The sequence below is a fragment of the Gossypium hirsutum genome, chromosome A11 (genome assembly GCF_007990345.1).
Source record: "Gossypium hirsutum isolate 1008001.06 chromosome A11, Gossypium_hirsutum_v2.1, whole genome shotgun sequence".
NCBI classification, from domain to species: Eukaryota; Viridiplantae; Streptophyta; class Magnoliopsida; order Malvales; family Malvaceae; genus Gossypium; species Gossypium hirsutum.
The window spans coordinates 27,679,661-27,705,095 of NC_053434.1; the positions used below are offsets into that span (position 1 = coordinate 27,679,661).

At 31.1% G+C, this 25,435-nt stretch overlaps 3 protein-coding genes across 4 annotated transcripts; 1 reads left to right on the forward strand and 2 right to left on the reverse strand.

Annotated features, from left to right (window-relative positions):
• Positions 1-112: 112 nt before the first annotated feature.
• On the reverse strand, positions 113-7,366 carry LOC107896461 (serine/threonine/tyrosine-protein kinase HT1). 2 transcript variants are annotated; one of them, XM_041081771.1, is made up of 9 exons: positions 7,074-7,366; positions 6,777-6,893; positions 6,428-6,667; positions 3,841-4,115; positions 1,998-2,130; positions 1,429-1,624; positions 925-1,046; positions 673-828; positions 113-599 (listed from the first exon to the last, which is right to left on the reverse strand). In XM_041081771.1, the coding sequence occupies exons 1-9, from the start codon at positions 7,089-7,091 to the stop codon at positions 291-293; spliced, it is 1,566 nt and encodes a 521-aa protein (XP_040937705.1). In that variant the 5' UTR covers positions 7,092-7,366; the 3' UTR covers positions 113-290. The 2 variants fall into 2 exon arrangements, with proteins under 2 accessions (XP_040937705.1, XP_016677132.2); XM_016821643.2 differs by lacking the exon at positions 7,074-7,366 and adding an exon at positions 7,042-7,046.
• LOC121209884 (uncharacterized) lies at positions 3,907-5,558 on the forward strand. The gene is made up of 2 exons (XM_041081772.1): positions 3,907-4,045; positions 5,158-5,558. The coding sequence occupies exons 1-2, from the start codon at positions 4,016-4,018 to the stop codon at positions 5,476-5,478; spliced, it is 351 nt and encodes a 116-aa protein (XP_040937706.1). The 5' UTR covers positions 3,907-4,015; the 3' UTR covers positions 5,479-5,558.
• On the reverse strand, positions 5,707-6,428 carry LOC107896472 (WAT1-related protein At1g21890-like). Its single transcript, XM_016821654.2, has 2 exons — positions 6,194-6,428; positions 5,707-6,112 (listed from the first exon to the last, which is right to left on the reverse strand). The coding sequence occupies exons 1-2, from the start codon at positions 6,395-6,397 to the stop codon at positions 5,765-5,767; spliced, it is 552 nt and encodes a 183-aa protein (XP_016677143.2). The 5' UTR covers positions 6,398-6,428; the 3' UTR covers positions 5,707-5,764.
• Positions 7,367-25,435: the final 18,069 nt, after the last annotated feature.

Here is a 25,435-nt window from a genome sequence, read left to right on the forward strand (position 1 = left end):
GCTGGTTTCACCATTTAGCAGATGGAAATTGGTCCCTCTCTCAGCCGGACTAAGCCCAACCACGCTTCCCATTCACGAAATAAGTACATCTCTTGAAACAAAAGACAAAAACTTTGATAAAAGCTTTATGTATATTTAATTATATCTTTGACTGTTTCTGAGGTGTATATATATAAAAAGCATTGATGTCCAATTGACAGTTCTGTGAAGTTTATGTTTACTGAAAGAAGGGCATAAGCCATTCATGTACATTTTGTACCCAAAACATGATAAGCCATCATCCTGCCTGATCAATTCGATAAGCAATCATCGAAGCAGATGAAGAATGAGGTATAAGACTTCGATTTCCTCCCCTTGTCGTTACACTTATTTGTAACATGCCCGGGATCGACTGACTCTTCCTCTGCATGGCTTCCGGAACGATCAATTTCCATTTGCTTAGGAGGTGTAGTCTCTGGTGGGCTACAGTTGCGGAGGAAGTTCGTAAGAGAGGCAGTGATTTCCTTAAATTCTGGTCGAATCTTCGGGTCCTCTGCCCAACAGGACTGCAGGAGAGATACAATCTCTGTTGGAAGACCTTCCACAGAAGGCCTTTCGTTCTGAGGATTGCAAAAGGGATATAGTTAGAAATTGTTAAAAATTATTGACATGAGAAATGAAAGTTCAGCTTGCCTTTGCCGCTGCATATGCCGCTGTTACATGATCCCTTCCCTTGAATGGAGCTTTGTTCGTCAGTATCTCCCAAAGAACAATTGAGAAACTGTACACATCGACTTTGTGGTCATAGTGTTTCTTTGCTCCGATTGGGAGTGGATCTCTGCTGTATATCTAATTTGGATAACAGAAAAACAAGTTAGGCATTACCAGAAAACTAGGAAGATAAGCCACTACTAGATTAATTTAGAACCATTATAAGAAAAGCACCTCAGGAGCCATCCACCGGTAAGTACCAGCCTCACAGGTCATTCCACCCAATACTTCCTCTCTAGCTAGTCCAAAGTCAGCCAGCTTGATGCACGTTCTATCCTCAGAGAGAAGTAAATTGCCTGTCATGAGATTAAAGGATATATAAGAAACAGACTGTCTTCTGGCATAATATTTTCACTCAATGTTGAGGTGTTTGTCTGTTGATGAAGTCAATCACAATAAAAAAGTACTGCAATGTCTAAATGCTTAGTATCAGCTTCTAAAGTCCTTAGGCATTTTAATGCATATCAGCGAAAACTTTCCGTTCCAGCACAATCTATACTTTGTTTGGTCACCTGACATTACTAGCATAGTCAGTTTATCATATCTGTTCAGGAAAACATGAAATTTTGCTGTATCTTAAGTCTTGGTCAGTGCAAGCAAGTGAAAGAATAAGCATATCATTAACTGTTTACCAAATAGCAGCAACTAGAATATTGAGATGAGAATAGAATGAATTACTTGGCTTCAGATCACGATGAATAATGCCATTGGCATGCAGGTATTCCATAGCTCGGGAAATACCCAATGCAAGACGTAAAGCAAAATCCAGTTCAAGACGCTTGGGGCGCATGTTCCACAGATACCTCTGAAGTGTATCACCTTTCATGAGTTCAGTAACTATCATCATAGTCGGCTCCAGGGAACAGCCGACAAACTGCTTCAGCAAAACATATCTGAATTAGAAGGACAAGGTAATTTAATGCAAATATGAATAGCAGTTTCAGAGAATAATGTAAGTTAAAATAGCCACAAATATCAGAGTGCCGTATGAACATCTTCCATAGATGGCTATATCATTGACATGCAGGGAGACAGTATCCTCAAACCAAATCCAACAACTTAGTTTGCTTATGAAGCCTGTTAGCAGGTTGGCTAGTGAGGAGGATACGGCAATATACTAGCAAACCGTAATACTAAAACTTAATCACACGTTGCTGGCTGTTGGGAGCTTGAAATGGAAGAGAGTGAAGGTGAAAAGGTAAAATTAGACATACACTAAAAGAGGTAAAGGGTAAGTTTTTAAAAACCTTTACAACATTTTCATGGTCCATCCTAGACAGCAGGAAAACCTCCCTCTGAAATTTCTCCTTATGCTCGCGAATTACAGCTGATGGATTACTTGGCTGAATCATCTTCACAGCAACAGGTTTGGATTTGTAGCTTGAACAAAATGAAGTAACCATCAGTGTCACGGATCCAAATTATTCGTTAACAGAAAATTGAAATTTATTGCAGCAGTATAGCCTTCTAGAACACCACATTAAGAGCAAGCATCCAATCAAATTTGCACAATGTTAAACATAATATTGCAGAATTACTAAGCATGGGCACAAAGGTATTGTTTCGTAATCGGAAACAAATAAACTTTGCCTCTTTTCTCATGCATAACTGTTAAAATACAGGGCAATGAGGAATTCATTTACCACAGCATCCATAATAGAGAGGCTGCTTTAGCACGCAAACAATATCAAAACAAGATAGCATCGAGGGAGTTCAACTTCATTGAATTCGACATAAAACATAAACGATATTGTTTGATATTGACATACAACCGGCTGCTGAGGAAATTTGACACTATATCCAAGGATGTCCTGTCAACTAGCATTTAATCATAATCGATTGGATGATGAGTCCTTTAAACGTCAACTATGCAATTCCACTGCAGTTCACATACACGTGGCACTAATAACATCTAAATGTAATTAGAATCGATCGCAAAGTGATTTGGTGATGAGTCCTTTAACCGTCAACTATGCTATTAACAAAGGTTCCACTGCAGTCCACATACACGTGGCGCTAACAACATCCAAATGTAATTAGAATCGATCGCAAATTGATTGGATGATGAGTCCCTTAACCGTCAACTATGCTATTACCAAAGGTTCCACTGCAGTCCACATACACGTGGCGCTAACATCATCTAAATGTAATTAGAATCTATCGCAAATCGATTGGATGATGAGTCCTTTAACCGTCAATTATGCTATGAACAAAGATTCAACTGCAGTCCACATACATGCGGCGCTAACAACATCTAAATGTAGTTACAATCGATCTCAAAATCTTTTAATTGTCAACTATGCTATTAACGGAGATTGCACGGCGGTTCATATTACTTGTGATGTTATCAGCTAAAAGCTGTTAGAATCTAAAACTTCATCAGTGTTCTCAAATCTCAAGTATAAACAACTAGCTAAAGTAGTAATGATGTAGCTTATACAAATGCAGTGCTAATTCATAATCAACCAATCATGTTTCCAACTAAAAAAACTATATGACGAACACAATAGTCCTTCAATGATCTATCTCGACTTGATTCTAGAAATGTTTCTTTAAAATGCAGCAAAACAAGGAATCGCAAGTCTATTTCCTTGGAACTTGAACGAGCTCAAAGGGACCCCAAAAGAGAAGACAAATCTTGAACACTAAACATAGTGATAAACAAATCAAGAGCATCTTACAGACCCTAAACTAAAAGGAATCCATATACCTTTACTAAAAGAACCCAATTTTTTTTAATCAAGATATATATATATGTTTGATCAAAATAGCACTAAGATCAGACTTAAACACACCAAGTAAACAAGCCCTTACAGAAACAAGATAAACCACCTTAAACCCCTTGAAATTTTTATCAGTCCAAGAAGACAGAATTCAAAAGAAAGATGAAAACAAAATTGAATTCAAACAAAGGAGAAAAATCCAAACAAGCCCACAAAAGCCAAAAGAGCATGAAAATCCAAGAACATGCAAAGAATGTGATTAACCTAATGAAGCCAGTATCAAGAAAACCAAAATATAAGACACCCCAAAAGAAAGGCAAAAGAAAAAAAATAACTGAAGAGAAAAAAAATATGAAAAAGAACTCACAATCCTTTATGAACAGTGGAGTAAGAGCCTTCACCGATCATTTTGTCAAGCAAAACAAGACGAGGATCAATTAACAAGCTTTCATCAATCTGGAAGGCAAAACTATTGTCTGAATCATCATCTGCTTCTACTTCTTCCACGTTATTATTATAGTACATTGACGTCAGCTTGAACAATGTGTCACCAATATATTGAAGAGGGTAAGGTAAAGACAACTCTAACTCGTCCCTTTCTCTTCCTTCCATTGCTGAAGCTTCCTTTTTGTAGTTTTCTTGCTGCATTACACAGTAAAGAGAAAAACAAAAAGGCTGAAAAAATGACTTCTTTTATGGCCAAAAATTCCTGTATATTTATATGTGAAATCAAACAAAAATAAAACAACAAAAAAAATGATTTTTTTTAATTATTTATATTTATTTATGAGATAAAGAGGAAAGGATGGGTTTTGGCCCTTTGGGTGGGTTTTAAAAACGAGAGGGAAATTATGGAAACTATTTTTTTTGTATTGTTTTTATGGAAAGTAATTAAATTTACTCATTTTTATTTTGGTTCTGGTCCATTGAGGGTTCATGAAGCATTTTGTATCTGCATATGTGACAGAGTTTTAGAGGACAGATTATTACCTTTTTCTGTTACTTTGATAAATATGGAAATTGTTTTGAAAATAATGGAAGTTTTTGGACTCAAACATTAATAGTGGCAATCAAGGAAATACAAATGGCTTTTATATTATGCCTGATTCCCTTTTTTACATTTACTCTTATTCTATTTTTGAGAGTTTTTACAATAAATGTTTTAAAAAGCACTTACACTACATAATCATTACATCTTAAATTTATAAAAATATTTATTAATTAATATTTAAAGCAAGTAAATGATTCCTAAAAATAGAGTAATTGAGTTTTTGTACTTTTCTAAAGTTAATAAATAAAGATAATTAATATTGGTATTAATTATTTCAGTTAATAAATTATATATGTTAATTTATGATTGGTTAAATTTAAAAAAATATTAAAATTTCCTAAGTTTTGAAAAATATAAAAAAAAATTCAAAATTGTAATCAAACTTTAAAAAAATTCTAAAAAATTCTTTAAATTGGAAAAAAATTAGAAATTCAAGATTTTAAAATTTTAAAATTTTCCAAAACTTTGAAAAAAAAAATTCAAAACTTCTATAAAAGAAAATATTTTGACTTTTTTTTTCCAAAAATGGTATCAAATAGCTTTTAAATTTTAATAATTTGGCCGTTGTGGTTCCATCGGAATTTGTATGTCTAGAAGGGAGTGATGTGCCAAGCTCTTATGTTTTGTTTGCAGACTCTTTTTTGCAAGATTGGGGTTGTTCGCAATTGTCCTTTGAGCACTTTCAGAATACTCGTTAGTTGGGGAGGAGGCTTGATTGGGTTTGGAGTTGCCCGGTGGGTTAAGTGTAATGTTGACGCGAAGATGGCTGCTCGTCGTTTGGGTGGGTTAAGTGTAATGTTGATGCGGCGTTGTTTCAAGGTGAGTGTGCAACGAAGTGGGGCAGTGTTGAGGGACGACACTAAGGTGTTCCAACGGGCTTGTATTGGTTTTGCTCAAGGGGTGTATGCTCCTCATATTGCAGAAGCAGTGTCGATCAAAGAGACTCTATCCTAAGTTAAGTCTTTACGCCTAGATAATGTAGTAGTTGAAATTGAAATTAATTGCCCTCGATTGGATTGGTGGATTTGCTAATACAGTGGTACACGACTTAACAAGGGCGATTTTATTTAATGTGAACTACACTGATCAGGTTAGTTTTAGGGATGGCAATTCGGATAATGGATATCCGACTCTACGTAGCCAATTATAAAATAGGGTACATTATACCAACAGTCACTCAACTTTGGGGTAGTTGACAAAACAGTTACTCAACTCACAAAAAATAACAAAATAGTCACCACTAACCATTTTCGGTTACGTCTGTAACGGAGCTATCGTTTTCCATTATTGACTTAACAGAAATGCCATTTTTCATCCCTCTCTCATCCTCTTCCCTCTTCCCCACCATCCCTCCCTCTATCATAAGCCCCTTTACTTTTTTGCGGACCTCCCTACCCTTGCCTTCTCCCCCTCTTCCCTCAATTCCTTCTTTACCATCATCCCCAAGGAAAATGAACCCCAAGAAGGCAACAATATAAAGCGTGGCCACAAAGATACTTAAGGGCTTGAATGTGGCCACAAAGACCGAACCTTTACGCCATATGCACCATGCTTGCACACCAAATGTTACCATATTTCCAAATAAAGCCTAAAACAAAATTGGTCTTAGTTACAAAGCTTCGATTTGCCAAAATGACAAAGCTAACATGGGGAGTTACAATTTGCTTACTGAGTAGACCACAGAAATGAGCTCGATATTAGGACTCAACATCCAAGCGTTTGGGTCTCTTTCAAAATCAAAGTAACCAATGCAGATTGAATGGACCCAAAGAGGCAATAGAAGGAAACCAACGTTATCTTTGATGGATACCTTTATAGAATTACAGCCTTCAAATTTAGTAGGGAAAGTATTAGTTTGAAGTAGCCAAAGCATCGTGGATTATGAAATGGCATATTAAATTACCTGACCAATGATGTTTGCTGAAAGTGACGAAGAGGCAGTAGCGATGCAAAGGCCAGTTATGAGCCAATTGTTAGATGTTGTTAACATGGTAGAAGGAGATGGATGTAAATGTGGTTCAATTGGTGGGGAAAGTATTGGATGACCCTTGTAAAGGGTTATAATGGGTGCTCCAGAAATAGATACTAAGGTGCCCAACACTTGATCTGACTTTTTGGGCTTTTCAACTCTAGCTTTTCCATCCTATAAAATTTTTAAAAAAAATGAAAAAACTGACATAGCTAGCAAAGATCAAAGACAACTGATTATGCCTTATACTACAAAAACAAATGGCATAGTAGCAGAGACGAACCTGAAGATAACACCAAGAAAGAAAGTGAAATTTGGGATTAAGTTGGCAAGAGCACAAGCAAAGGTTGGAAAGTTGTATCTTATACCAATGATTACACAGTTCGGCATCAAAGTGATCCTGCAAAAAAACTCAGTTTTATAACCCAATTTTTTCACTAATAAAGGAATTATTGAACTCTATTTAGATTTAATTGCATACCCAACAATGATTAAGCAAAAAATTTTGTACAAAAAAGATAAAGTAATTGGTGGCCGCTTTTTCTTACATATAAGGAAGTCTCAAAACAGAAATAAATACCATTAGTTGCTCATCCATGGATCTAATTGATAGATAGATGAGAACCTCGTAAAGAAAAAAACTGCTGACAGAAGAATGAGAGAAGCCAAAACATTTGAGTAGATGAAAAGGACAAAGTGGCTCATTCCTTTGGACATAGCAGCTTTGCTGAGGGTGATAGGAATAATGGTGAAGAAGGAATAGTGGGAAGAAAAGGAAAGGGCAATGGTAGGGAGGTCTGCAAAAAAGTAAAGGGGTTTGTGATAGGGGGATGGTGAGGAAGAGGGAGAGGGATGGAAAATGGCATTTCTATTAAGTTAATAACGGAAACGATAGCTCTGTTATAGATGTAACGGAAAATGGAGTGACTATTTTGTTATTTTTTGAAAGTTGAGTGACTGAATTGAAACCCGAGTGACTGTTTTGTTAGCTATCTAAAGTTGGGTGATTATTGGTGTAATTTACCCTATAAAATATTTAAAATTTTATTTCCAACAAAATTCAAATGCATGACCTTTTCCAATTAAATTATGTTTTAACCATCAAGACTAATCTTCAAATTTGATTAAAATTAACATAAACTAATCAATAATATATAAATATTAATAAAAATAATTTTTTGAAATTAAATATTTCAATTAATAATAAATAATAAATAATAAATATAATAAATTTAAATATACTTAAAAAATTATCAAAAAAGATATATTATTTAACATCTTATTGTCTTAAATCTCATGTAGTTTCTAAATCCCCAGCATTTGGTCAAATGGGCAAAGATGTTCATCATATCCTTAAGGTCGTGGGATCGGTCCACAAATCGTGTATGTGTGGTAGTTTAAATGAATGTGTGTTTGGGTATTTCATTTGGCATGTTGGTTGGAAATATCAATGTCATGTGCCAAATTTTACCCGATTGGTCACATGAGGAAGTGTGATTTATTTGAAATTAAGATTGGTCAATAAAAAATTTTCTTTTTTGTGGGAGTGAGTCTAATTGATGTAACAGAGGAGTCTACCTTATCTATACTTAGTTACATTTTGAGGTTTAGGTTGCATATCATTAATAGAAAAATGCATATTGTAATATCATAATGTTATAATAATTATTTTACATTCATTATTTAATTATATAACAATAATATATTATATGTCTTTAAACTGTATATTATTTTGTATATTGTTTTATATAATATAATATGTACTAAATATAATCATGTCACATTACAAATAAACTCATATCACAATATTTATTTTAATTATATAAATATTATTTTTCTGTTAAAAAATTAACTAATTGAATTGATCAAATAATGAAAGGAAAAATTGCAAATCTAGAAATTTCGATGACTCCATCTTATTGTTCAATTAATTTACAAATACAAAAGAATAAAATTTAAGAGAAACTATATGACATTTAAAAAAAATAAGATATTAAATTAAATATATTTTTCTATAAAAATTTTAAACATATTTAAATTTATTATTTATTATTATATTTAATTTAATTATTCTATTTAATTTTAAAAATTATCTCATTGATGTTTATATGTTATTTATTAGTTTGTGTTAATTTTAATTAAAATTTAGGATTAGCTTTTATGGTTAAAGTATAGCTTTAGTTGTTAAAAGCCATATGTTCAAATTTTGCACAAAGAAAAATTCTATATATTTTGTAATAAATACGGAGTTGAATATCGAATATTTGACAGATAATAATATTTAATTTGAATTCAGATTTAGATATTAAAAATTAGATAATCTGCGAACGCGAATTCAGATAATTCAGAATTTACAGACATCCAACCTGCTGGTATCCCTAATTAATCCTCCTCATTTTATGATTAATGCTTTCACCTTTGATGCGTGTGCAAATGGTTGTGGTAAGTTCGAAGAACCATAACTTGGGTATAGAGGGGAAGCCTGTTGGTTTGGGTTAGTTAATTCTGTAGTAACTTGCTTCAACTTATTTGGTTGTGCTTTTATTTTTTATATATATATTATATGCATCTTCTATTTCAAAAAAAAAAATATTGGTTGAATGTTTACATGAAACAAATATTTATTGGTATACAATTTACGAAAATCAAATATAAAATATGAATTTAATTTTACATGAATCTCAAACATAAAAGGTTACATAAGTGTGTACATTTACATTAATTTTAATTAGTACAAATGAGTCTTTCACTATTATCAAGGTAGTCAATACGAAACTGGTGGAGATATCATTTTCTACTAGAACTAATTTGTATTGATATCAATTTATTTCAATGTATTATTTTAAATTTATAAATATTTTAAAAAAGATATTTAAGAAATATTTATAAATATCAAATGAATTATATAAAATAAATTTCAAATAATAAAATTTTTATGCATTAATCGATGCACAATGTTTCGATAAAAAATTTATTTAGAACTATAACAATATAAAATTAAAAGTTTTATAATTTTTAATATTATTCATATACGAACTAGTGCACAATATTTTGACCAGTATAACTAAAATTGAATGAAACGGTTGGTACAAAGAATATAGACAAAAATTTTAACTTATGCAAAAAAAAAAAAACTCAATTACACTAATTTATTATTAAAATAACCGGAACTATTAATTCGTTTGGATTCATTTACCCAATATAGGAAAAGATGAACAATCAAAAGCCTAGGTTTTTACGAGAATGTTTGGACCATTAATTCGTTATAATTTTAATTTACTATAATTGTATATTAAATGTTTATTAAAATTTTATTAAAAATAATTTTATCTACTTGCTAATTAAAAGTAATTTTAGAAAAAAGTATAAAACTTTTTTATTAAGTCAAATAATTGTGTCAAGTGTATAGTTATGATTTATATTACGCTTAAATTTAAGATTTAATATCTCTACTTTAAATTTACAAAATTTTATTTTTTTATTTTTATAATATCATTAATTAATTCAAATATTTACGCCCTTAATTATTTTGGTTAAAATATTAAGGTGAAATTTTTCTTAACAATACCTATTATAACTATTAGAAATAACTAATATCATTGAAAAATAAATGATGAAATTAATTTATGTAAATGGACGTGATATAATTTTATGGATTTTGAATCTATTTCAAATGATTCACCGAAACTAGATTCCCCTCAAACTAAACTTCATCATCACAAGTACTTATTTGTTAATTTTATCAAATTATCACGTCAATAATTTTTTAATTTTTTAATTTAAAAAGTTTATTTTAAAAAATTAAAAATTATCAAAATTATAAAGATATATACATTTAATATTTAAAAATTTAATTAATTATTCATGTGGTAGACACGTGACAATTCATATATATTTTATGTCAATAAAGTTAATAAACATCAATTTTTTTTTCATTTTAGAGTGATTCGACAAATTTAGATGAATGATTAAATTTTTTTTATAAAATTAAAGGCCAAAAAAATCATTATTTTTTTTTCATTACCATAATAACCGTATTAAATTTTACATTGAGGATGGGAAATAGATTGATCAAGAATATTGAAATCTGAACATAGTTTATTAGGTTATTATAATATATTTGTAAATTTAGATGCTAATTTTGTTACCTTACAATATTATAATAGTTACCACATATTATTTTATGATGATATTTTAATTAGTTTTATTTTACATTAAATATTATTATTAAAATTTTGTTTTGACAAATATAAAATATATTGTTTATAATATTTTGATTTTTAATTATTATTTTGTAATGATATTTTGTTGATTGTGTATTGCATAAACTAAGTGTCATTGCCAATATTTGTTTTAACAACTGAAAAATATGGTTGTCAAATAATTTCCCTACAATAATAATAAAAATATTTATATATTTCCAAAATATTATTTTGCAACAACTTCATGTTTGATTATATCTTATGTTGCACAAAAATTAAATCTCATTTTGTAAAGTCAATTTTAACAATCACAATATTTGATTGCAAAATTTTATATGATATTAAGGTTATTAAATTTTATTTTACACCAAAATTTTATTATATTGTTAATAAAAATATGTAACGGAAAACTTAAAGAAATTGATTATTTGTTTAAAACAATCTTATTTAATTGTAATTAAATTAAAATAAAAATATAATAAAATTTTTAAAAAATATAAAATAATATAATAAAAATAATTTTATAATTAAAATTACAATAACCTATAAATTTTGAAATTTGAAAATTGTAAAATTGCCTAACATATAACTAGATTTAGATATACAGTAATTAAAATCATTAAGCGCCTCCAAATCCTGGTTGTCGCTAGCCACCAGATACGAGTAGCTATACCAATCATAGCTAGAGTCGTATCCTTGTTTCACAAAAGGGCTGTAATCATCCCAGCTAAGTGTTGAAGTGCCATTCACATTAGACACAAACGAACCTTCGAGCCACCTATAGTTACTGTTAACATGACTTTCAGTCAACAATTAACAAAACAAAATCAAGAAAATCATAATAATAAAAAATTGTTGTATCAATAGACTTAATTTTTGCTAATTATCTCTCTAACAAGCATGAAATAATTAAACAAAAATCACCAAATCTTACACCAACTACCTCACAAAGGCATCAACAACTTGATTGGCTACGTGCATGCGCGTTAAAAATTGAATTTATGAAACAAATTCTAAAGTCCGATTTTACTACAAGCGTACAGGTCAGTTGTAATATTTGTAGTGCTATAATGAAACATCGGAGTATTCCAAGGATCGAACCCAAAGGAATTGGCAATTTAATGATTTATATTAAAAAAATACATGCAACAAAGGAGTCTAGCTAGCTACTCACTAATTGTTATAGAATGATAAAGCATAAACAAAGATTTTTAACACTAATTTCTAAATTAACTATCCTAATGACTAAATTGCAAGAAATGTAAAACTAAGGAACTATTCAGAAAATAACTAATGGACTTGATTGACTTTGATGTGGTTCGCCAAATCTCCGGCTCAAGACATAAATTGCTTAAATTACTAAGTGTTTTCATTTTATCTCTCGATCTCAATTTTATCGACTTAGACGAATTAGGTCCAGTTTATCTCTCAATCTCGTCAGTTAATTTGAGATTTACGAATGGGTGCACGACAAGATTACCTCTCAGTCTCACTTCATCTTGATATTCTCTTCAGGGCATCACTACCTAAGTTCTTAGTTTTATTCAAATTAGTCCAATTTGTTACAATTTAGTCCTTTGTCCAAAGATTTTAATTTATCCACATCTCCATCGACCAACCTCCTTGGGTTTAGTTACTCATTACCATATTAAAGCTAACATGAAAGAAACAACTAAGATGTCGATAACCATCAAACGTAAGAAAATAATGATGAATATTGACTTTTTAATGGAGAAAACTAAAAGCAAAGTAAAGATAAACAACTAGAAGCAAGGTAAGAAGCAAGAAACATTAATGATAGAATCTTTAACAATTAAAACTAAAGAAAGCTAAAATAACATTAAGTAAAGATTAAAAAATGATTCCAAGAAAGTGTAAAGTTTTTAACATGTAAATAGAACTAAACTATAACAAAAACTAACTTAACTAATAACTATGAAATTTACTCTAAAAAGAAAAGAGAAAATCTAAACTAAAAATGAAAATAAAAAGAGAAGAAAAGAAACCCTAACCCTAACCTAAAACTAAAGAAAAAGATTATAGAAACAAAAGTGAAAAACTCCTCTTTTCATTCAGCCAAAAGTGGATTTAAATAGGTGATTCAACCCTAAATTTTGGACCAAAATGCCTCTAGGTATTTAATTATGATTGGTGTGGCCGTTGGACAAAACTACCCCTACAGTCATTTTTTTTGTTGCATAAGGCATAATGTTGCAATATCCGGCTCTAGATGTTGCAACATTCTGGGTATCGTGATATCCAGTTTTAGATATCGCGATATCTAAGTCAGAATTAAAATTTGGAGCATTGGGGGCCTTAGTATCGCAATATCCATCATTGGTATCAAAATACCATTGTAGGTGACCTCTATTCTCATTATTTTAGCATTGTGAGAGGTATCACGACTTCCATGCTTTGATGTCGCGATACCTCATTCTAGGTGATGTTTTTGCTCACATGCGAGCCACCGTCGACTCCCTACAGCACTCAATCAACTGGTTAGGTTCCCCATGGCACAATTGGCCAATTTGGGTAAAAAAAGAGAGATAAAAATGAGATATTTTCACTTATTAACCGAAAATATGAAATAATAAAAATAACAAAAAACTATGTTAAAAACTCTATTTTGCTCGAGAAAAAGCTCCTTAAGTGCATCGAAAAAGCCTAATTTGCCACATCGATTTATGTAGATCAACTCCCCAAACTTAACTCTTTGCTTGTCCTCAAGCAAACACACTAAACGTGTAAAGAGATGACCCTTGTACTAAATCAGACAATTAAATCACATAGTGGTAAAACATCGAACTTGTATAAGAACTACCTCACATGCAACCTAAGAGTGATATTTAGCTAACTCAGGCATCCTCAATGCAAACACAATTAGTTCAATAAATTAAAGTGTTAACAAATATAGTGGAAATTAAAATGAATGTATGTACAAGTGTTATCCATCAAAATGAATTACATGGATAGCTCATAGATATAAAAAAATGAATTGGTCATATTCATCTGGACAAATACAAGCAATTCAAGAATTATTACGTTAGTGAATTATTCGGGTCCCAAAGGTCTTCTAGGCTTGTAACATTCTGAGGCTTAGGACGGTCAAAACGGTTTCAAGCACTAGAAATGGTTAAGCATATGACATTGTTTCCCATTCGCCCCCAATTTATTCATAGACTCAGCTTCTTATTTCTCCTTCTCTCGCCTATCTTATTTCTCCAAAATTTTAGAAGATACTACGCAATATTGGCACATACAAAACTAGTAAGCGTTAATACATTATGACTTGAAAGTTTTTCTTTCCGAGCTTGACTTTGATTTTTAAAACCCTTTTTTTACATTTTGCACTCTTCCACTCACAATGCTTTTAACCCTCACCTTACTTTTATTCACTCAACATTTCTATTTTTGTATTATTATTATTATTATTATTATTATTACCATACTTAGCAAGGTTCTATATGCACTATATCACGTAGTCTCTTCTTTTCCTTTTCGCATAAGAAGCCACCATAACGTCTCTACCTAAACCTCAATGTCCATGGCACGACATCCATTATATAGTACATTTTCAGAATCGGATAGAGAAGGGTTGAGTTCTTGACTCATTTAGGTTTAAGGCTTCAATAATAAGGCTAAAGAAGAAAAGGATGTTTGAGGCTCAAAGTACAGGAACTAGTGGTATATAGCAGAAGGAAAAGCTTTTGGGCTCTAGGTTAAATCAAACAATGCCTAAGGTCTTTCCTGAATTACTCACAAAATAATATTTCAATCATGCGTACTTCTATTCAAATGAACAATTAACAATTCAGTTTATTTATCTAAAAGGACCCATACATTTCATTCATCCAATGACACACCTTACTCATTTTCATTAAAGGTTATTACCTCTAATCTATTATACAAATTAACTAATCAAACTAACTAATCTAATATTAAGAACGTCAAATTACCTAGTATCAGTCAAAATTTACATGCTTGGCAATTCAACATACTTATTCGATATTTACAACCCATGACCTATTACCCAATTATTGTCCAAGCACTCTATAAAAACAACAAAATCAAAGAAAAAAAAAGAAAAATATTTTTGAAAAATTTTGAATTTTTTTAAAAACTGTGCAAAAATAAAAAATATGCAAACAAAACACACAAAGATAAAATCTATGTACACCCCACACGTAAATTACACATAGTCCTCAATGTGTAGCCCAATACAAAAGATTAAGAGGTTATCAGACTTCCCTAGAAGGAGTATCAGGCTAGCTCTGGTTATCCACCTTCACATTTAAGCTTGAAGTTGTTGTGTAATCTTCAAATGGGTGGCTTGCACAGAAAACAAAAAAGCAAACGAAAGAAAATATATTTGGGAGATTAGGACTAAAGATTAAGAGAATTTGAGTTTTGGGGTTAAATAGAGTGAAAATACATGTCATAATACCTAAATAGATATTTTGTGAAAACTGACATGGGTATCGTGATACCAAGAGTTAATATCGCGATATCCTTGAAATTTTTAGAACTCCAATTTTGAAACTGTCTTGGGTATCGCGATACCACTGTAATGTACCAAAAAATTCTTAATTTTTCAGTGTAAACTCCCAACTACACAAAAATTAAACTACCTAATCCTAAATTTAAAGATGCAACAAATTTTAAATTTGAACTAAACAAAAGCAAATAGAGTCTCAACTCGAATAAGTTCAATTATTTACAAAATAAGTTTAAATTTAAATTCGCTCTCCAACGATACGTCATGCCCCTAAAGTGGAACTTCCAAGAAGTCCTTGAGACTTTGACCTGTCTCTTGTTCATTTTAGGTTGATAAGGGTGTTTTTCAACAAATGAACATATCGAACCGGCCTTGACTTAGGTCGTGCCGATATGTAAACTTTGAGTCAATTCTTACTGAAACTGAATTCATTCCATTGCATCTTCCAAGGGATCATCAATGTCGGATTCACAAACTCAATTTCTTTTGAGTTCTCTATCTCCATTTGAATATTCCTTTGTTGGGGCACATCCTCGGTTGGTTCTTGTCATGGGGTTTCTTCTAAAACGTCCAAGAAGTTTGGTGGCTCCTCCACACTCACCTCACTAGAGTTAGAGATTTTCTCTTTAACGCCCAATACTTCAATCAACTCTCTGACCTCTATCTTTTGTTGAACATCAACCTTCACATATTTTCGTTCAACAATTTCATAGAGAACCTCTTCCTCCACTTCAGCATTGTCTGACTCGATAGAGTCATCCACCGAAGCTTGCTCCCTAGCTCGATGTTGAAGGAGTTCAGGTATTTGGCCTAATTGGTTCTTGATAGTTTTTGTGTTTTCTCAGAATCCCAATATTCCATTCTCGAAGGCATCATCCCAATGTATCTGGTCATGACCGTCATTAAGTGCCTTCGAATCCTGGTTGTCGCTAGCCACCAGATACGAGTAGGTATACCAATCATAGCTGGAGTCGTATCATTATTTCGCAAAAAAGGTCGTAATCATCCCATCTAAGTGTTAAAGTGTTATTCACATCAGGCATGAACAGACCTTCGGCCATCTATAGTTACCGTTAAACATGACTACCAGTCAACAATCAACAAAACAAAACAAAGAAAACTATAAAAAAAGATTTGTCATATCAATAGACTTAATTTTTTCTAATTATGTCCCTAACAAGCATGCAATAATTAAACAAAAATCACCAAATCTTATACTAACTCCTCAGCAATGGTTTCAACAACTTGACCTGTTGCACGCATGTGCATTAAAACTCTAAATTTATGAAACTATTTTTAAAGCCCAGTTTTACTACAAGCGTACTGGTCAGTTGTAATATTTGTAGTGTTACAATAGAACACTAGAGTATTCTAAGGATTGAACCCAAAAGAGTTGGCATTTTAATGATTTATATTAAAAAAAATACATGCACGAAAGGAGTCTGGGTAGCTACTCACTAATTGCTATAGTACGACAAAGCATAAACAGAGATTTTTAACACTAATTTCTAAATTAACTATCCTAATTGCTAAATTACAAGAAATGTAAAACTAAGGGACTATCTAAAAAATAGCTAATTGAGCTTGGTTGACTTTGATATGGTTTACCAAATCTCGGGTTTGGGACATAAATCACTTAAATTACTAAGTGGCTTTATTTTGTCTCTCAATCTCAATTTTATCGACTTAGACGAATTAGGTTCGGTTTATCTCTTGACCTTGCCGGTTAATCTGTGATTAACAAATGGGTGCATCACAAGATTACCTTTTGGTCTCACTTTATCTTGATATTCCCTTAGGGACATCACTACTTAATTTCTTAGTTCTATTCAAATTAGTCCAATTTGTTATGATTTAGTTCTTTATCCAAAGGTTTTACTTTATCCACATCTCCATCGACCAAACTCCTTGGGTTTAGTTACCCATTACCATATTAAAGGTAAAAAACATGAAGGAAACAACTAAGATGTCCATAACCATCAAACGCAAGAGAATAAAGATAAAATGTTGGCTTTTTAATGGAGAAAACTAAAAGCAAAGTAAAAATAACAACTAGAAGCAAGGTAAGAAGCAAGGAACATTAAAGGTAGAATCTTTAACAACTAAAACTAAAGAAAACTAAAATAACATTAAGAAAAGTTTAAAGAGTGATTGTTTAAATTTTTTAACATGTAAATAAAACTAAATTACAACAAAAACTAGCTTAACTAATAACTATGAAATCTACTCTAAAAAGAAAAGAGAAAACCTAAACTAAAAATGAAAAGAAAAAGAAAAAGAGAAGAAAAGAAATGAAAAGAAATAAAACCCTAACCCTAACCTAAAACTAAGGAAAAAGATGATAGAAACAAAAGTGAAAAGCTTTTTCCTTTATTCAGCCAAAAGTGGATTTAAAACAGTTATTTCAACCCTAAATTTTGGACCAAAAAGCCCTTAGGCATTTCATTTTGATTGGTGTGGCCATTGGACAAAACTACCATTGTAGTAATTTTTTTGTTGTATTAGGCAGGATGTTGCAACATCCTTGGTATCGCGATATTTGATTTTGGATATCGCGATACCTAAGTTAGAATTGAAATTTGGAGTCTTGGGGGGTCTCAGTATCGCAATATCTATCCTTGGTATTGTGATACCACTATAGGTGGCCTTTATTCTCCTTATTTTAGCACTAACACGGGGGTCACGACTTTCATGCTTCGATATCAAGATACTCCATTCTAGGTAATGTTTTCACTCATATTCGGGCCATCGTTGACCCCCTACAACACTCAATCAACTTGTTAGGTTCCCTATGGTACGATTGGACAATTTGGATAAAAAATAGCAAAAAATGAGACATTTTCAGTTATTAACTTAAAATAAGAAAATAATAAAAATAAACCATTTGTTCATCATTTGGTAGAAGGCTAGTTTAGCTTCCCTTAATGGCTACTCGAGATAGGTCGTGATTCAACTGGCGTCGTCTCTTGCGCGAGAGCAGGTGCTACACTCTCAACATCATCGGCTACGACTCTGTCGGGATCCATTTACTATATAAAAGTACATTTTCAAATGTCAGAAGTCATCACACTATCGCAGTATAAATTTTGGCATGTATAGCTAAATTCACACACGCTACGTTGTCCTAGAATCGACTAAACCGTAACTCTGATACCAATAAAATGTAATACCCCTAACCCGTATCCGACGCCAGACTAGGGTTAAGAGGCATTACTGAACAAAAACATAATTTCGAACATTCACATATTTAAACGAATTATATTCGTAAATTTAAACACATGTCTAATTAAATATTTAATATACATTATTAAATATATTGCATTTACGAATCATATCTCAAATAAAAACATTTTCATTAACAAATATAAAATTGTGCATAAACTATTATTACAAACCAAACCATTATAGCGAACATCATTCGAACACACAAACAAGTACATGTATATTTATAAACATATAATTAACATGTACTAAAAATTCTTATAATTTCCTTAGCGTATTATTATACAATTTACTATTCATTTGGTCAATTTTCATCTCATTAACCAAATAGGTATATCACTATCATTGTTTCCTGTCAACTTTGTTTCATCACAAACAATTATATAATCGTACATGAAAACATGTATATACATCCAATAAGTTACATTTTTCCTGCAAACCAAACTAAACTAACCTATGCATATTCAATCACATGCATGTCTCATACCATGCATTTCCAAATATACATTAAACATATTTAACATTTGAGCTCATATTTATAAATGAATAAGCATACACCAAAAATCAAGTCGTCAAACCCTATTTGTTCATATTTGTTCAAAACTGAATAATCAACCACAGCCAATTCTACTAATTACTTCAAACTATTTCCAACACATATCACACCATTCACATTTACTTTTCATTCATTTCACTTAACATTATAATCAAAACAAAATAAACCATTACCAAACATAACCAAAACCAAGCTTTAAAGTTAAGCCATATTCACATGGCTCAATTTACACATATTCAAAGTTGAACAAAATACATATTAGCCTATATATGCCAAAAGTTTGAAAATAGACTTTTAAAAGTACTGAAAGTTGACGATAGTATGGATGACTTCGGTCACGATCCCCGAGCTCGTAACTTACAACCAAAATCTATAAAAAAAGAGTAACAAAAACACATAGGGTAAGCTAACTTAGCTTAGTAAGCCTTAAGCAAATTAAACAACTCAATGAATAATCAAAACATTCAAAATAAACAAATTATATTCATAATGTTATACTTCATCTTAATAAAATACCTTGACCGAATGTTCACAATCAATTATATAACATCTCATAAATATTTTCTATAAGCTGATTATACAAGATCAAATATTTCATCACATAATCACTTACATGTATGGCCAAATACACAAGATTCATTATATCTTCACATGTGGCCGAATATAAGAGATGAATAAAACATTACATATAACTTATAGTTCAATTTCAATATATCATCACTTATGGCCGAATATGCACACACAAGACAACTTCACATATAACCGAATATACAAGTTCAATATAAGCTCACATATACTTACCTTTTTGGTCAAACATATACAATGCAATTTAGCTCAACTTCACTTGCTCAATATCCAAAATAGCTTGAATACTCATAATCATAGACTTGAAAACAAATCACCGGTATAAAACCTATTAGGCATAAGCCTGAATTTCACACCGGCATAGGCCTACTAGACTCAAGGTCTGATATTTATTCACCGGCACTAAGCCTGTTAAGCACAAAGCCCAATCAAAGTCACCAGCCCAAGGCTTGTTAGGCTCAAAGCCCGAATATCACAAACATAAAATCATTCCAGAATGCATTTCTTATATCAAATCGTATAATACTCCATGTAACACATGCACACTTTCAGAGGTTTTGATATTATTCAAATACAACTTAATCACATTAATTCATTAATATTTCTCATTCGACTAACATAATAATACATTATAAAATTTGAATTATCATAGTAAATCATTTTATGTTCAAAATAAACCATGTTTAATTGCTTAGAGACTTTCCTCGGATATCGACAGATGTTACGAATCAGCTATTCGACTATTTTTGTTTTTCCCTGATCCAAGTCCGATTTCCTTTGTTCTTGATCTATATAATTTCAAATTAACCTCATTTTAAGTACAATTTCATTCAATTTAATCCAATAAAACATAAATGGGAAAATTACCATTTTACCCCTGACATTTCACACTTTTACAAATTAGTCCTAATTGCATAAAACACAAAATACACAAAATCTCACAACAACATAGTTGAGCCGAATCTTCTATATACTCATACTAATCCATTTATTTCATCTATTTCACATTTTAGTCCCTCAATTTATTATTTTTGCAATTTAGTCTTAATTACTCAAAATCATCAAAAACTCCAATACAAAACATGTTAATCTAAAACATATTTTTGATATTTCCTCATCAAAAATCACAAAACACAAATATTCATCAATGGCATAACACAAAATATTCACCAAAATAAAAAATTCAAGCATGGGTTGGGTAATATTCGAAGTAACGATATCAAAAACGTAAAAATCATCAAAAACTGAAACAAAACATACCTTAAAATTGAACCAACAATGGTCGAATACCTTTTCTTTTCTTTTCTTTCTTCTTTTATTTTCGGCAACAACAAAGTATGAATGCATGGCTTTATTTTTTTTTATGTTATAATATAATATATGTTAACTTTTAACATGTTTTACTTATTTAACCTTATAAATATAATAACATAAACATATACTTTATGGGTACATTCGGCCATCACTAAAATAATGGATTATTTGCAACATAAATACTCCATATTAAAAAGCCACTATCAATTCAACCTTTATAATTTAGACTATCAAGTTTTCAACTTACACGATTAAGTCCTTTTATCAAATTAAGCACACAAACAATCAAGTTTTTGTACGAAATTTTCACACATGCAAATTCACATATAATAAACACGAAAAATAATATTTAAATATTTTTTTGAATCGAATTCGTGGTCCCGAAACCACCATTCCGATTAGGGTCTAAATCGGACTGTTACACGTTATAGGGATATTATGATTGAGTTTGAATGATAATTATATGAAATGTGTAAACGTATGTATAATGAATGATTTTTAATTGTTTTATAAGTCTGGTAATGCTCCGTAACCCTATTCTGGCATTGAATACGAGTGAGGAGTGTTACAGTATTACTCCAATTTGAATTATTATGAAATTATGTTAATTAAATTTGCAAGTTGATGCTATCTGTTATTGATTTTTCTGGATTGTACTGTAATATGTCGTAACCCTAATCCGGTGACGAGTACGGGTTATGTGTGTTACACATGTTTTTTCCTTTCAATCTTTTCAAATTAAAATGTTCCTTTTTAAATTTTCTTCAAAAAATGTTATTATTTATATATAGATGGAAAATGATGATTTTTTTAAAATTTTATTCATGATGATTTTTAATTTTTTTTCATTCACCTTTCCTTCTTACCTAGTCCACCTAAAATTGATTTTTTTTTCTTATTCTACTCTTTTCACCCTCTTAGAAAAAAAATCTAGAAATAACAAATTTATCTAAATTGTGATTAGACCATGGTTATACAAACAGATCGAATTATCTTTTTTATTTAATTTATAATTAATATTAATTTTTATAATGTACAAATAAATATTTTATATTTATAATAGTGAAAATAACTTCAAAATTCTATATAAAAAGTATCTTCTAAAATAATATTAAATAAGAGTTATTTATTAGTTTTTATATATTTAAAAAAAATTAATAGTTGAGTCTGTTTCTAGTAGCACATTGTTGTGTTTGTTTCTAATAGCATGGTTTTAGTCAAAGTGGGTTTCTTTGTTTACCGATTCCACCGCGCAGCAAAAGGTACAAGGAAAAGATTGACGATAATGGCATTAAAATAGAGGAAGAGATGGTGGCCTTATCTATTGCTGGTGGGGAAGATGGGCTTGGCAGATCGATTTGGAAGAGGGATCGACGGAGGATGTGGAAAATTTGAGTGTAGTGGGTAGTTTCTTGACTGCAAGTGTTGTGCAATTCTAGGCTATGTGTACAACCCTAGCTAATTTATGGCATCCTCTTGGGGGAGTGATGGTTACAAATTTGATGGAAAACGGTTGCTTTTCAAGTTCTATTATGAGATTGAAATGGATAAGCTTTTGGAAGGAAGCCACTGGAAGTTTAATAATCATTTGTTAATTTTCCACATATTAAATGTGGGGGAAGATCTATTGTCTGTACCATTGTTTTGGGTCAATTTTTAGATCCATGTTCATGATCTTTTGGCGAGTTTAATGACTAAGGGGATGGCAAAATAGTTTGGTGATTTCCTTGGGAAATTTTTAGATTATGACGTTAAATCCATAAGTATGGACTATCGAAGCTATAAGAGAATTAGAGTACAAATTGATGTGAGAAACCCGTTGAAGAGAAGGAAGAAGATTGTTTTGGGTAAAAAAAAGTTGCATATATGCTCAATTCCAATATGAAAGATTATCAGTCTTATGCTTCCTTTGTAGATGATTGGGACATTTGGAGAGAGTTTGCCTAGTGACAATTAAAGCATTTCCAAAACAAGCAATGACGGTGTCAAGTTGTTCTTTATTTGAATAAGGGGAAGGTCCGCGGCTTGGTGATTTGGGAAAGGCATTCGGTAGAGAGGAGGAGGGTGGGCAAATGATTATATAAGGTCTTTTCAAAAATGCTAATTTTATTAGACAAGTTGGTGCAAATTTAAGATTGCATATGGGAGGAAAGAAAAGAAGTGATCTCAAAGAGGATGAAAACATGGATCCGAATAGGGATTTAGTGGAGGAAGACTATCTGATGAAGTTGGGGAAGGAAAGAAACGACTTCATAGTTCATTATTTTCTCAAGTTTTTGCTGAGTTAGATTCGGGGAAGGCTTCTGATGGACATAATAATGTTCATAATTCTTAGATATCGACTAGCTCTGCAAGGTAGGGCAGTTGGATGCAATGAATCTCTTAAATTAGAATGTCCGATGGATGGGAAACCCTGAATTATCCATTGCCTTTAATACATATTGAGGGAGACTAATCTTGAGGTGGCTTTCTTCATGGAAACTAAGTTACAGAGTTCAAGGATAGAGCAAGTTTAGAGGAGTAGGGGTTTTATGGAAGGAATTTATGTTAGTAGTGATGGTACAAAGGGTGGATTATGTAATAGCCTAATTTTTAGTGGTGTCGAAAATAGTGATTTGAGATCACTAAATCTGACGAATGAGTTTGGAAATTTAGTAAACTAATATTTATAAGCCATGTGTGAATTTAAAAGTATTCTTGAATTAGACAATGTTGTGATTTAAAAGAAATTATTAGGTAAACGGAGTTAAAAATGAGGTATCGAGACCTCAAATTCATAAACCGAGCCATAAATATTTTTAGAAATATTTATGGAGTGTTATTGAATTAGTATTAAGTTTTTATAGGAAATTTTAACGTATTGATAGTTAATTAATTAAAAAGGACTAAATTGTAAAAGTTGTAAAATTTGTTATAATGATTAAATAACTTAAATGTATAATAAGGATTTAAAAGGAAATTAGACCAAAATTAAATGGTCTGGATGGTATGGGCTAAGAAATAAGTAAGAAAATAATGTAAAATAAGGGTAAAATTGGAAATTTTGTAAATTAGTTAAATAAAACATAGACTAAATTGAAAAATCTAGAGATCTCTTCACTTTTCTTCAGCCAAAACACCATAGGAGGTCTAAAAGAAGTTGTTTTTTCATAATTTTTCACCATGTGAGTTAATTTTTTCTTTTTCTTTGAATTTTTTATGTTTTTATGACTTTTACAATTAGGTCCACCTATTGAATTCATTAGTTTTTGATTCTATGGGTGATTTTAAAAGTTTCCATGGATGAGTGCTGTATGTTTATGATGAATTATCATGTATTTGAAGCTTTAATTTCATTAAATGATGATTTTATTAAGTGATTTGAATAGAAATTGATTTTTAGGACCTAATTGTGAAAGTGTTAAGAATTAGGGTTTTGTGGTGAGATTTTAAATACCAAAGGTTATTTAGCGTCTAGAATGATGGAATAAAGTGTTAGTTAATAAAAATTAATTTAATTGATGGGCTAATTGATTAGGGACCAAATTGTTAAAACTGTAAAATTTAGGGTAAAAGTGTAATTTTAAAATTGAAGGGCATAAATTGTGAAGTAAAATTAAACTGAAATATTTGTGCTAATGAATGAATAATTTTATATTATAGATCAAGAAATCGAAGATAAACGAGGAAAAGAAAAAGTACCAGAATAGTCCCTAAATTTCTACATATTCTATCGAGTGGTGATACGTGATATTCGCGACAGGTTTTAAAAATTTATAATTAATCGTTCTTGAAACTAACTATTATCACAATGAAGGCAAGTGTACCTATCAAACAGTAGTATAGCTTTAGCAAGAACGGATTGTCGAACCTAAAAGAACCAAGAGTACTAGTAATTACTTTCTTTTTATTATCTAGCCTAAAAATTAAGAGGTTTGGTTATCTGAACTAATTACTAAACTAAGAATGCACAGAAAGAAAATTTGGGAAAATACTTTTTAGAAAATTCGATTGATTAAGACAATACCTAAGGAAAAATCCACCTAGACTTCACTTGTTATTTGACTCTGAATCAGACAATTTATTCATTTGACTTGATCTGTAGAAATCCCTAAGTTATATTATTATCTCTCTCGAGACTAATAACGTCTAACCCTAGGTTGGTTAATTGAAATCTCTTTCTAATTAAGGCCCTAGTGTTGCATTAACTCGATCTATGGATCCTCTTATTAGGTTTCACCCTAATCCAAAAAAATCTTATCACCCTATCTCTAGGCATGCAATCAACTCCACTTAATTATGACAAATTTACTCTTAGATAGGGTGTACTCCTCCTATGAATAAGATCATTAACTTGAATCAATATCCTGGAATATTAAAACAAGAATTAAGAACACATAATTAAGAACAAGTCAAATATTTATCATACAATTCAGATAATAATAACAAGATCCGTCTTAGGTTTCATTCCCCTTAGGTATTTAGGGGGTTTAGTTCATACTTATGAAAGAAAACATCTCAAAAGCATAAAGATAACAAAACATAAGAAAACCCAAAACTCCTGAAGGAACTTGAAAGGAGATCTTCAG

Coding starts and splice junctions, on each gene's coding strand:
- LOC121209884 (XM_041081772.1), top strand. CDS start 4,016: ATGTGTCACCAATATATTGAAGAGGGTAAG. Junction 4,046..5,157: donor AATATATTGAAGAGGGTAAG/GTAAAGACAACT, acceptor TTTTGTTTGCAG/ACTCTTTTTTGCAAGATTGG.
- LOC107896472 (XM_016821654.2), bottom strand. CDS start 6,397: ATGCTTTGGCTACTTCAAACTAATACTTTCCCTACTAAATTTGAAGGC. Junction 6,113..6,193: donor TCATTTCTGTGGTCTACTCA/GTAAGCAAATTG, acceptor ATTTTGTTTTAG/GCTTTATTTGGAAATATGGT.
- LOC107896461 (XM_041081771.1), bottom strand. Junction 2,131..3,840: donor TCCACTGTTCATAAAGGATT/GTGAGTTCTTTT, acceptor ATTTTGTTCAAG/CTACAAATCCAAACCTGTTG. Junction 1,625..1,997: donor ACCATGAAAATGTTGTAAAG/GTTTTTAAAAAC, acceptor TTGCTGAAGCAG/TTTGTCGGCTGTTCCCTGGA.